The sequence below is a fragment of the Xenopus tropicalis genome, chromosome 8 (assembly GCF_000004195.4).
Source record: "Xenopus tropicalis strain Nigerian chromosome 8, UCB_Xtro_10.0, whole genome shotgun sequence".
Lineage (NCBI taxonomy): Eukaryota > Metazoa > Chordata > Amphibia > Anura > Pipidae > Xenopus > Xenopus tropicalis.
The window spans coordinates 75,499,486-75,512,891 of record NC_030684.2 but is presented as its reverse complement, the minus strand read 5'-3'; the positions used below and the strand labels follow the sequence as shown (position 1 = coordinate 75,512,891).

The 13,406-nt window shown below is 38.0% G+C and overlaps 1 protein-coding gene across 5 annotated transcripts in view; it reads left to right on the top strand.

The window, feature by feature from the left end:
- ppp1r18 (protein phosphatase 1 regulatory subunit 18) overlaps nt 1-11,697 on the top strand; it is a 23,731-nt gene extending 12,034 nt beyond the window's left edge. For 4 of the 5 annotated variants that reach the window (XM_031891475.1, XM_031891472.1, XM_031891474.1 and 1 more), the window contains 2 exons: nt 5,933-6,125; nt 7,195-7,533. In XM_031891475.1, the coding sequence (XP_031747335.1) occupies nt 5,933-6,125; nt 7,195-7,214 (213 nt within the window). In that variant the 3' untranslated portion in view covers nt 7,215-7,533. Of the gene's footprint in view, nt 1-5,932; nt 6,126-7,194 lie in introns of all 5 variants that reach the window. The other variant, XM_031891471.1, reaches the window with a different exon arrangement.
- The last annotated feature ends 1,709 nt before the right edge of the window (nt 11,698-13,406 follow it).

Here is a 13,406-nt window from a genome sequence, read left to right as displayed (position 1 = left end):
CAGCAGCTAGGCTGACCTGATAGGGAACTGAAGCCTGTCTTTGCTTGTGTGAGTCTATAGGATCTATAGGGAGCTCCAGTAAAGGGGCCATTTTTACAGATAGGATTAATTTTTAGCACAAAGTGAAACCAGCACCATATATTATTCATAATTGCCTACAAAATTAGGGCTTTCCCATTTATCCCATATGTCTCCTTTAAAATTTATGTTTAAATGGTTATTATCCATTTTAGGCTTCAATATCTTTTTCAATAAATGCACACATAGGAAGTGTAATGTGTAGAGATCAAAATGTTCAGTTGCAACCTTATCTCAATTTTAAGGGCATTGGTACACAGGGGGTGTATTGCTGAGCACAAAAGCTGGTACTCTTCATTGGTTGTTTCCCTGTGACAAGAGAAGCAGTGTAAGTATCTCGATACCCGTCATTAAGGCCCATGGTGCATATGGCCCTTTTTTGCGAGGGTATTTCAGCTGGTTAAAAAGCGTCTGCAGCTTCCTTTGACCTAAATGGGAAATACTCTTATGAAAGGTTTGACTATTTTTGGAGTGAAAAGCACTCTCACTTGCACTTATGTTTCCTGCTTTATTAAATAGGAGCTGTGGAAGGTGTTCACAGGAGCTTTCCATCCCATGGAATTATGCTGGCCATAAAGTGCTATTGGCCATAAAATGCTATTTGCCTATTCATGCCAGTGAATATTTGCAGATGTATTGTACTACACTTGTAGTACTTCCCAGTGATATCAGTGAGATGCAATTAGTGGTAGTTAGATGGAATGTTTGTCTTACCGAGAATTCAAGTATTATTGGCAGTGGCGCAGGTGGTAGTCTGATCCAATATATGGTGATTTAAACAGAGCTACTGTATTGTTTCAGTAAAAGAAGCAGTAAACTAGATGCTGCCTTGCCTACTGTCCTGGTTACCAGTGCTTTCTCTTCTAAAATAGGAGTCTATCAAAACATCAAAGACATTATGTTGTGGGGAAAGGAAGCTATAATATAGTGCCTTACTGAGTTATATGGGGTCAGTCTAAAGGAGATATATCTACTGTCAGTCTGATGTATTTGGTGCCTTATGCACAGATTCATTCACAACAGAAAAGATTATTGAGGGTCTGTTATTTTAGGAATTTAGAAATCTGGAATTCAATACACACATTAAAGCCAAGTGACCTGTAATATTAACACAACAGAAATCTGAATTTCTTAGAAATATAATACTAAATAGTTAAAAATGAAGAAAAGATTTGTTTCGGACTAAAACAAAACGTAACTTTAAAATATGCTTTTTCATATATGTTAATATATGTAATGAAAATATTGAGTGCATGCTATCTGCTTGTTGCTGACTCTAAGCTCAATGAAATGTGCTGTAGTATTTTACTTATTGTTTTCACTTCCAGGCATCATATTTATTTATACAAAAAAGGTTTAATAGATGGTAAGTTCAAAAGTTATTAATTTGTAAAGCCAAGCAAGCATAGCACCATTTTCATTGTTTAGTTGGCCACAGAGGAACATTTTTTTTTTTTTTTTTAAATAGAGCCTGTGGATGTGGTTATAACCTCATTGAAGCAGTCAAATAGATAAATGGCATACAGATAAGTTGCTCTTATTTGGCCAGGTCAAAAAAATGAGTGGCTGTTCACCATATGTGGACACTCAGTTGGTGGCCCAAATCAGGATGGCCTGATGGTTTAGCACTCTTCTGACAACTGGATCTCACTGGAAGCTGCTCATCTGGTAGGATTTTCAACTTATTTTGGCTTGCAGGAACAATTATGCTATTATAATCTAAAAGAGATGAAGCTACTGAAAATCTCTTTTGATCCTACCAGTTAAAAATAGTCTCTCCTATGTACACTGGATGAGTTGACCAAAACAGGATTATATCCGTAGTCTGGTTTATGATCATAGATAAGTACATCTTTCAGCGATATTTTGTAAAATCTGCCATCTACACTAGACTTTGTGAACTTGCACATATGTTTTACACCACTGTTTAGACAAAAATATGGTACAGAATGAATGTTTTAGAAGGATATTCATGAATTTATTTTGCCTTATTTATAAATATTTACATTATATGCATTTTGTTCATCTTACCCCAAGTGAAAAACCTCAGGTACAGTATGTACTGTCAAGAAACCATAAGGCTTAAGAAATGCAAAAACCAGAATTCATGACAATGCAACTTTAGGAATTCTAGTTCAGTTGCTTAGATTTCTTCTCAGAGAGAAAATACCCCAAGGCAAATATACTACTCTGAAAATGGTACAGAATTTTTTTTTTTGTTTTGCACTATGGCATGCACCAGGTTAAAGGTTCCCTGTTTTGTCACTTGTCATTCCTTCCTGTATTATGCTAAAACAAGCAAAACCAGCCTGGCAGTAAAGGACATCATGGGCATAATGCAAAGATACCCAGTGACCCAGTAACCACAGACGGCACTGATTTGTGCAAAAGTATAGTCAAAAGTAACTGGACACCCCCTCTGGTTGGAGGAGTTGGCTATATAAGTCACACTGGTAACTTAAGCACAAAGTCATGTAATTTGGCATTATAATGGATTGTGAATATTCCAGTGATATTCAGCATAGCACAATCATAGGATGCAACCTCTCTAACATCTTTCCAACCAGCGATTTTTGCAAATGTCCGCAGTAAGTGATGTTCAGTTGCAAGAGATAGGACATACAGACTCAAGGATCATTGAGTGCACACAGTATATAAAAATGAAATTTCCTAAGATAGAACACTCACTGCCTAGTTATAATGGTCTCTGGAAGAAATGACAGGGCAAGAACATTTACTGGGAACCAAACAAAATGAATTTTAATTGGAAAGAGAGTCTTCACATAAGCCTAACATCACCTTGTAAAAAGACAAACTTTGGCTGGAGAAATCTAAAGGTCACTGTAGAAATGGAAAATATTTTATGGAGTGGTGAATTGAACTTCATCATCTGGCAGTCTGATGGGCCAATCTGGTTTTGGCAGATGGCAAGAAATACTACTAACTTGGTGGAGGCAGAATAATCCATTTTTTTTCAAGGCTTGGGCTAAGGACCTTAGTTTCATGTTGTGCTTTCTGTTTTGTGACAACAGTTTAGGTAGGACCTTTTCTGTTCTATCATGCCCCCATGCACAGAACTGATAACTGAAGAACCTTAAGATTGCCCTGACTTCAAACCAATCGAACACTTTTAAGATAAATTAGAAAAATAATGTGGAGCTAGGACCAATCACCTAATATTAGTGCCTACCCTTACTGTTGCTGAATGGGAGCAGTTACCAGAAGAGTTAAGGTTGTTATACTTGCAAAGGCAGGACCAACTTTTGTTTGAAAATCAGCTGATGGTTTAGGTCACATTGCAGGGGGTGCTGTGTGGTTCACCACCCTCAGTCCCTGCTGTTGTTTAAATCCCCCATCTGGCAAAGTCAGCGGGTGGGGAGGGGGACTTGTGGGGAGACTGCACTGGTGTCTGAGGCTGTGGGCAAAGCCTCCCAAAGATTTTTGCAGGGGGACCTGGCTCTGCAAAGTTATGCCAATGTGTCAAATGATTGACAAAGAAATATCCTTGGTGGGAGCTATGTTGCACAAGAGGTTTTCATTCTTGATTTGTGAGGAATTTGTCATTTGTAAATGACACTTGATAGCTGCTTAACATTAAGTACAGTGTACTAGAAATGTTCTATTTTGGATAGCTAATCTGTTATCTGTCATGCATTGTGTGGGCTTTGGTACTGCATGGCTGCCACCAATATTGCAAGTGTTTTATTTTTGTGAATCGTAAAAGAGCATCTGTAGTAAACATTTTTGTAAGAGAATAGATGGCAAAAAGGAATGGTAACAGAAGCAATAATGGCAGCAGTGTGTGTCAAAAGCATGCAAGCTGGAAAAGACTAAGAAGTGGAGATCCTAGGGCGTGGTGGGGGAATGTGTTTGGGATGGAGAGAGCGATAAGTGGGGATATGTATTCAGATTGTGGGGACAGACAGCTAAGAAATGTACAAATCGTTTAGCAAGGGAATGTGATTCTTAGAATGCAATAAACCTGGTGATATATGGCCCTGATACAGTGGAAGAGAGTACTATGGTGTATTGGGAAAGATTGTGCATTTAATGTTTGAAGAGTATAGGGTATAATAATTTTTTTTTTTAATCTGTGCTCGCTGGTCTGTAAAGTTTTAACCTATGTAGTGTAAAAGAAACACTTTTTAATACTATGTAAGAAAACTGAAATAAATAAACAATGGCACGCCAAGGGTTTGTGGAGAGGATGGTTACAGACAGCTTGTAGCGGAAGAAACAAGGCAGCTGGGGTCAGGGAGGGAGGTGAGACAGCTGGCAAAGAAGAGGGAAAATCTGTGGTATTGGACACGGGAGACCCGCAGGGAAGAAAGACAGACATTACTAAGAACTGTGAAATGCTAAGGAAAAGACAAAGAGAAATAGAAAAAGAGAAGAAAGCACACATATTTAAAGGCAAAAGAAAAAGATCAGAGGTGGAGGAAGGGTAATGGCTGGAGAAAGGGTTGAGATTTAAATAGAAAATGAGATAATGAACTTTGATTAACCACTGAGCAGGGCCAAAAGATACAGTAATGAGATTATGAGCAGTTAAGGAGGGGCTTTGTGACTGGGCACACGTCTCTGTCCCTCTTCCTACTGCTTTATTCCCCCCCCCCTTCCCCTCCGCCGCAAGTTCCCCACATAGCAACACCTCCCCTCCATGTTTCCTTCTTCCCCTCCCTTCTTACTCTTAACCCCCCTTCATTACTGAGATGGCTCAGCTGGCCATCCTGCGCCCAGTCTTTTCAGTGACCCATAATGCCAAAATCTTGTTAAGTGGCAATCCAATTAAGATTAGTAGGTCTTTGGGAATTAACCCATCACTGGTTTCCAAATAATTTCTTTACTATTAAAAGGACTGTAATACAAAATACAGCTTGTTCTTACATAGCTTAACATGTTGCAACAGCCTCTAGCACTAAAACAGATTTTGGCTAGGAATTCCCTGAGTTACAAAAAGTGCCTTGCCTATAAAAGAGATCAAAGACTGCAATAGGTAACTGTTTGGTAATTTCATTAGCACACCTCTTTAAATAAAGATAATGGTTGTTCTGAAGTCCAGATTGGCAACAACAAAGTAAAATAGTGCCTGCCAACCTTGTTTTTAAAGCAGGTACACAGATAGGAACACTTGTGAGAGTAAAGCTGGCCATACACGTGGCGATCTGACGATGTTTCGTACGACCATCGGTCGCACGAAACATCGTCGGATCCGCCACACACCATTCAGGGCTGAATCGGCAGGTAAGGAGGTAGAAACAATAGGATTTCTACCTCCTTCTGCCGATTCAGCTCTGAAGGGAGAATTTTGGTCAGGCGCCTTCTATGGCGCCCGATCAAAATTTTCTAACCTGGCCGATCGGCGAGCCGACCGATTTCAGCAGCTTCCTGCGATATCGGTCGGCTCGCTGACATGCCATACACGCACCGATTATCGTACGAAACGAGGTTTCGTACGATAATATCGGTGCGTGTATGGCCACCTTAACAGCAGAATTTTTAAAGTAGTTCACACTTGTGAGAGTAACAGGTGGTGCAGGAGAATGTGAAGGAAGCCTGGGGTAGGGGGGAGTTGTTCATTTTCCTTTTTAAGACAATTTTCATTAAAAAAAAAAAAAAGTAAAACTATGTATCAGTTAGTGTCCCTCTAGGCCCACCTTACCCCCTGGGCCCTCTAGCAACTGCAGGGTTTGCTTCCTCTATGTACATTCCTAATACATAAAATATAAAACACAACAGGTATGTCAGAGTATGTGGAACCATGCTCCTTCGGGGACTTCAATGGCAAAAAATGTTTTTTGTTGAAACTTTTTTACCTACATTCTATTTTTTTTTTTTTTTTTTTTTTTTACAGTTAAATATCTCTTTCCCTGACTCTGAACTGGAGAGCACATTTGAGTATCCCTCAGAGAGCTCCCTCTTAGCTGAATTTGGACCCCCAGATGAACCAGAGGCCATTGCAACACCAGTTCCTCAAACTGAAGATGATGAAGAAGAGGACAGTGTCTTATTAGGGGGTATCTTGAGAAGAAAAGCCCTTATAGTCGGTAAGCTGGAAAAAAATAAATCACTTTTTCCTTTCTTATATGCTCCCCTCTCTAAACTGACATTGTTACTTGCCCTTCCCAGACATCCTTCTAGAGATGCTATTATACAGTAGAACCTCCATTTTACTTTTTTCAAAGAACAAGGGAAAATGTAAACTAGGGAAATGCTTTATGCATTATATACTGGTGTAAAATAGGGAAAACTTAAAATTGGGGTATGTAAAATTGAGGTTTCACTGTATTTCTTTCTAATTATCCCTTTTATGTTTTAAGCAAGTTCATAGTTTCATAGGGTTGAAAAAACAGTCCATCAAGTTCAACCCTTCCAAGTAAACCTAGCACACATAAACTTTTACTGACCTATATATACACTCACATACATAAACCATATATACCAACATCAATACTAAGGGGTATATTTATCATGCTGTGTAAAAAGTGGAGTAAAACATCACCGGTGATGTTGCTTAGAGCAGCCAATCAGATGCTTTGATTTGATTTTCTAACTGTTGAAATCTAATTGTGGATTGGTTGCCCTGGGCAACATCACCGGTAACACTTCACTCCACTTTTTACACAGCATGATAAATATACCCGTTACTGTAGATTTTAGTATCACAATAGCCTTGTATACTATGCTTGTTGAAGAACTCATCCAGGCCCCTCTTAAAGGCATTAACAGAATATGCCATTACAACATCACTAAGAAGGGCATTCCCCAACCTCACTGCCCTCATTGTAAAAAAAAACACACTGCTTCAAATGAAAGTCTGCCTCTGGTGCATTGATCGTTTTTAAAAAAAGAGCATCCCCTATCTGCCTATAATCCCCTCTAATGTACTTGTACAGAGTAATCATGTCCCCTCGCAAGCACCTTTTGTCCCAAGAAAACAACCCCAACCTTGACAGTCATGTATTTGTAATTCCTCATCTATTGCTAAAATACAGCACCCAGAAACTCTGTATTGTAGTTTCAAATGGGCTTGAGAGCTACATATAAGTTGTTGTTTTACAAGCCATGCACATATATGTTGCTTAATTTTTTTCCTGCTTTATTTTTGCATTTCAGACGAGTCCTGCAAACGTTGAGGGAATTTCAAGAATAATTTTGGGAAAAGAGCACAAGAAACCTGTGGAATTTCCATTTCTACAAAGAGGGCATTGTAAAACAAGAGAACCTGCCCCCCATGGCTTAGTTTACCAGTGGTTCTACAAAGGTTTACTGAATACAAAGGACTGTACAGCCAAACAACCAAAAGCACCTGGAAGAATTGTTATGTTAAACATCTGACCAGAAAAACAAACTTTTGAAATTGAATTATGGTGACTAGCAATGACCTACTGGAAATTACAATAAGACAAATATTGTTCACCACTGCAGTATTAAAGATTACCAAATGAACTAGTACTGCTCACTAAAGCAATCTTTATAAATGACCCTCATTAGAGCAATAAGGCCACACAAATGAGGAAAGTACATTAATCCCCTCATTTTTATGTTAAACATAAGTGAGCTGCTCAGTCATATCTTTGCCAATACATTTCTGCGCTAATACATATTCCTCATATTGTCACTGATGCGTTTGTTTTCCATCGGTTAGATTACACCAGAAGATGGTTAGTAACAGTAATTTTAAAAGACCACACACATACAGTTGAGTCAGAAATTGTATGTAATGTACAGTGTACAGTACTGTGTTGCCAGTAGTAACTTGGTTGTAATTTTTTTTAAAGGAGATCTAAACCAAAAAATTAAACACTTTGTTAAAACTTATCCAGAGTGAGCATTTTAGCAATTTAAATACATTCTGTATTTTTATTGGTTCCTGTGAAATTAGCAGTTTTATACTCTTTATACTATACTAGCAGCTCTCTCAAGACCATAATTATTAAAGTGTGTAAGCCAACATTACAACTGCCAGTAGCAACCAATCAGTTACTAGATTTGAACGGTCACCTACAAGTTAGAAAACAAAAGCAAAGATCTGATTGGTTGCTATGGGCAACATCACTGGTGATGTTTACACACTATAATAAATATGCCCTTTGAGTGTCAGCAACCTTAATTGTATTCAGTTATACAGCTCAGTCCCTCAGTTGAGCCAAAAGCCAGGTATTAGTAGTCTAAAAATGCAAATATCTCAGAAATCACTAAAAATAGAAAATAAACAAAAGCTCTCAGAGAAGCACCCTGAGTAAGTTTCCATCAGTTATTTTTATGGGGTTTTGTTCCCCTTTTTACACCCAAAACTAGCATTCCTTCTTTTTACACACCAGAACTAGTAATATACACAATACAATGCGATCAATAGTTTTTAAAAGTTTTTTATTTTTGATTGCCCAACACTGAACAAGTTTCTAACAAGCTGTTTTGGCACTGTTAAAAATGGTACCAGTTAGATTTATAAATGTATTCTTGCTTTGTGGATTGTAGAATAATTCAGTAAAAAGGGATACCCACTAATTTAAAGGGGTAGTTTGCCATCCAAACATTTCTTTACCAGTTTAATTGATTTTTTTTTAATTGCTTTTCAGTGTTTGGACAGAGATAAATAAAAATGTTAACTGATTAATTTCCACTTCAATGCATTCCATTGTAGAACCAGTTTTATAGAAGCCAGTAGAACTTTGTGCTTTTGCAAATGGTTCTATTGGCTTCTGTTTTTTTCTTGTTGCTGGAGCAGAGCAGGGCAGCTGCTGGGTGATCCGCTGGATTTCTATTATTAATTGGTTTTCTGTGGTTTAGGTTTAATGCTTCATTTTCCACCTTCTGGTGTTTCCCTGTCATAGCTCTGTATGTAAGGTTTCCATCCACACTCTTACAACTTGCTACAATTAGATGATACATTTCTCAGCAACATCAGAGAAAAGTCTGCAACTAATGTGTCGGTTAAAGTCAAGAATTGTATCAAGCAATGTATCAAATGCTAACAGTTAAGAGTCAGTGTTCCTGCCCTTACTTTGCTGCCCCTGGTAAACACAAGAGGGTGAAAAATGAAATCTGACATTTAAATAAATTAACTGCCCCTTGGCAAAAAAATGCTTTGAAAGGTGAACTACATCTATTAATGTCTCATAGCCACGCGTGTGTAAACACTAGTTTAAACAAGTTTGACCTAAAGTGTTACCAGCAGGTATTAAGTGCTTTTTTGTGTACTTTGATATTTTTGTATTTTTATACAGTATCTTCTGTTTATAAAAAAAAAAATTAGGTAAAAGCAAAAATATACTATACATCTTTAAAATCTGATATATACGTGAAGGTGGCTAATCATCATCCCTGAAAAGAAATAGACATTTTTTTGTAATTGTGTAATGAAAGACAATGTAATAAATTCTCAGCAACTCATCATTAATTTAGTGATTTTAAAGTTATATGTATATTGTGATTGGTCTGTTCCTTGTAATTTTTTCACTGCTTGTCTGATGAGAGAAACGATGTAGCAGAAACAAGCTGTTTCCTACCCAAGACTGAGACTCCATTTCCCACATGCCTTCGATGCTTCTGTGTTTCTCCTTTGCAGGTTTGTCACATGAGGCACTGAGGGAATTAAAGTTTTGGTTGGGGGACTTCTGACTAAAGATCAATAGTATGAGTAGTCAGAACAAGCAGTGCAGAGAATACCAACAGATTTACACATACTGCCTTCAATAGCAGTTACATTTGTACATAATTTTTTTTAAAAAAAACATTGAATTTGTTTACCGTATATATAGGATGCTTGCTTAGAATGACATATTTCTTTCCTTATGCAAAACATTGGGTGAACATCCCCTTTTGAGTTGTGCCCTATTATCTTAGTGATACTGACACCAAAAAAACTACCCTTCAAAATATGAATTTTACCTATAGGTCATGTTGATTTTTTTTTTTGCTGATAGGGCTGCTTTTGTACATAACTGTCACTTGAAGTTCCTGAACCTGACTGTTCTGCCAACCTGATTGTCCCAACTTCTAACGATAACAGACTACTGCACAAATATGGCAGCAGGGCCGTATTTATATAATGGGGCACCCTAGGGCCAGTGCCTGGGGGGGCAGCGCTTGGGTGCATGCTTTTTCTTTTTTTTTTTTTGTTAAAAAAAAAAATTATTAAAAGCCCCAGCCTCTGCCACAGATTTCCATATGAAATCTGGGGACAGAGCTGGGGGAAGTCAGGATGCCCTTTGGGAGTGTAGTCATGCACATGGTCCACTTCCGTGATGTCACACGCACCCTGTATGGCAGCACCTTCATAGAGCAACATGGGGGATCAGATAATCAGATAGGTAATATGCAAACATTGGGCAAATACTTTTAAAGTAAAATTATAAATAGCATACAAGAACAATGTTGTGATAGATTCATTTCGGGTGTCGGTATCTATCTTTAACAGAAAATAAAGCCTAAACCCTAATTAATATATTATTTTTCCTCTTTATTGAATAGGCTGTGGATAAACAGGTATATTATAATGTACCTACCTTTAAAGATGTATACAAAGAGCAGCTAGCCTTTTAGAAAGTGCTGTTTTCTGCAAGAAGCTCACTGGACAAGAAAAAAACCTCAGCAAATAAATGATTGCTTTAGTAATGCACTGCATTTTGCACTTATTTTAATATGTGTTTTGTTCTTGTGTGAGAATGGGTAGTAGAAAGATCTAACAAGTAAAAGACTTTGCACTTGTGAATCTTAACATGCTGTAAACTACAATATGAGTGAGCATGGGAAGACAGGCTTAAAAAACCCACTGCAATGCTACACAGATGGGAACAGTTTTAAAACAACTTGGCCACTACCTAGATATTGATATTAACACCATTTTAAATCACAGTTGGGCTAAATTACTAACAACAAGCTATCAGCAATCCATTTTGATCAATTACGACTTACAGGGCAGCAATGGAACAGCAACTAGAGGTTTTTATTGGCTAACTGATAATCACAGCAAGAACATATTATCTCTCTTTTTTTAATCTGATTCATCTTTACATAGATCAGTTAGAAAATAAAAGTAGAAATCGGATTGTTTGCTATTGGGTAGTAAATTAGGCCAAACCTATTAATTCTATGTAGACATAGCAAGGTGTTCCAAGAGTACTGTTTAACCCTTTCAGTGCCACAGGCCTTTAATCTTACTCTGCCAGGCATTACAAACACCCAATGCATCAAGGTTTAAAATGAAAGGCTGAAGAGTAAGATTTATGGCATATTCAGGATGGTACTTAAACCAGTGCTGTTGATGTTATATTCTAGAGCACATGGTTAAAGAAAATGACTTGTTACCATACCCTTATACTCATGACTCGTGTATATTACAGCATGTAAAGTTTAAAATAATGTCTTTGTAGCTATAAAACAGTGTGGGAGGTTATAGAACAATGTTAGCTGAGTTAATGTTAAATATGAGTTTTGTGACCAATGACATTTGGGAGTAGAGGGCATCTTCCATTTGGAAGCCAAAACTGTTCACTATATTGTTTGCTCTGCCAATAAATCAGTATTCTTAGCTTTTGTGATTTATTTTGTTTGTGCACCTGTAACTTTTGTCTGTTTTAGTACAATGGACATTTACTACTTTGGTTTTTTTTTTTTTAAAAAATGTGTTATTCTTAAAATGTATAGTTTGTTTTTAATAAACTTGAATTTTTTTTCTCTGTGTATCTTTATATTGTCCTGTTTCCTTTATTAAGATTTTTAAAAAAACATATATGAGTAAATAAAGGTGAAGGGGTTGAATTGCTTTTTTGCAAGTGAAAAATACAGGGTTACTAAAAATATCCCTCAGTACAAAGTTGATCCAGGTACTGGTCTGATTGGCACCAAGGAGGATTTTTTTTTTTCACTCTGAGGCAAATAAGAGAGGCTTAAGATGGAGTTTTTGCTCTTCTTTAAAGTGACTAGCTTTTAGGCAGGTTTTTATGTAGGCATAAAAGGTTGAACTTGATGGACCCTGTCTTTTATCAACTTAATGGAAAGGTTCAATTACTGGTAGGGGTGCCAAATGTTATCCCCCCCCCAAGTGATTATAATCACTTACCTGATACTCTGGGCCAGTGCTCCTGGTAGCAGAAAATTACATTGGCCCAGGGTACTTGCAAGGGAGAATTCACTTTTTCCTCTTATTTTTTCTTCAAAATCCCAGGGCTGACAGATGTACAGTATAGTGAAAAAGCCAGCTTTTTTGTTAACATTTGGCTTTTTTGCTCTGCTGAGCATGCAAATGGTTGGTCACTTGCATTTATTTACTCTGGGCTGGTGCAGTTTGCTCTCTTCTACATTTACAGCAAGTTTATTGCGTTATCTATAATGTTTCCTGTCTGGCCATATGATAAAAGAGGTTTGTCAAAGTCCTACCGACCTTTTATATACCATGCACCTGACCTATTCATCTCTGATATCACAGGAGGAAACATGGCAGGCACAAGTTTTTAAAAGCTAGCACCAGACAAAATGGAGGTTGGAAAACACGTGGGGAAGAGATTAGGCAGGGGCAGTCCTGCATAAAGGCACTTATCTGACAGACCTTGCCAGAATGCCGTTTTAGAAGCAAGAGTTGCTAGTAGCAATGTGCGGGTCAACAAAAAGTTGGCCTGCATCTGACCCTAAAGGTGGCCATACACGTAACCATTTTCGATATTTTGTGCGACCATTGGTCGCACGAAAAATCGTTCCCACCCTCCACTGACGTTCAGGGCTGAATGGTCAGATATGGAGGTAGAAACAATAGAAATTCTACCTCCTTCTGCCGATTCAGCCCTGAATGTAGATTTTGCTTGGGCACCAAAATCTTTTAACCTGGCCGATCGACAAGTCGTCCGATATCCGCAGCCTTTTGAGATAACGGTCACTTTGTTACCATACACGCACCGAATATCGTACCAAACGTGGTTTTGTATGATATCATCGGTGCGTGTATGGCCAGCTTAACCAAGCCGATTCCTACCTGCACCCAATCATACCCTGCCAAGCCTCTGTATTTATACACCCATGCCTGTCCCCCTTTAATGTCTCCAAGGGGGTGTGGTGCGCAGATTCAAATCTATAAAGCAGGGCATTATAGGGTGGGTGCACATTAAACGTCAACAAAAATTGTGTGAATGCCCAAAGTCAGGGGTTTTAGGCTGGCCTGCACATCACCACTGGCTAGTTTTGTGACTGCATTGATATATCTGCATGAGGTGAGGAGAGACTGGCACAACGTAGCTTAACAACATGTGTGAAAGGTTTGTAGAAAGTTAATTGCCAATAATTCTTTAACAAGAGGACGCCCGATTCAATGTTTTGCCTTTCAACAACAA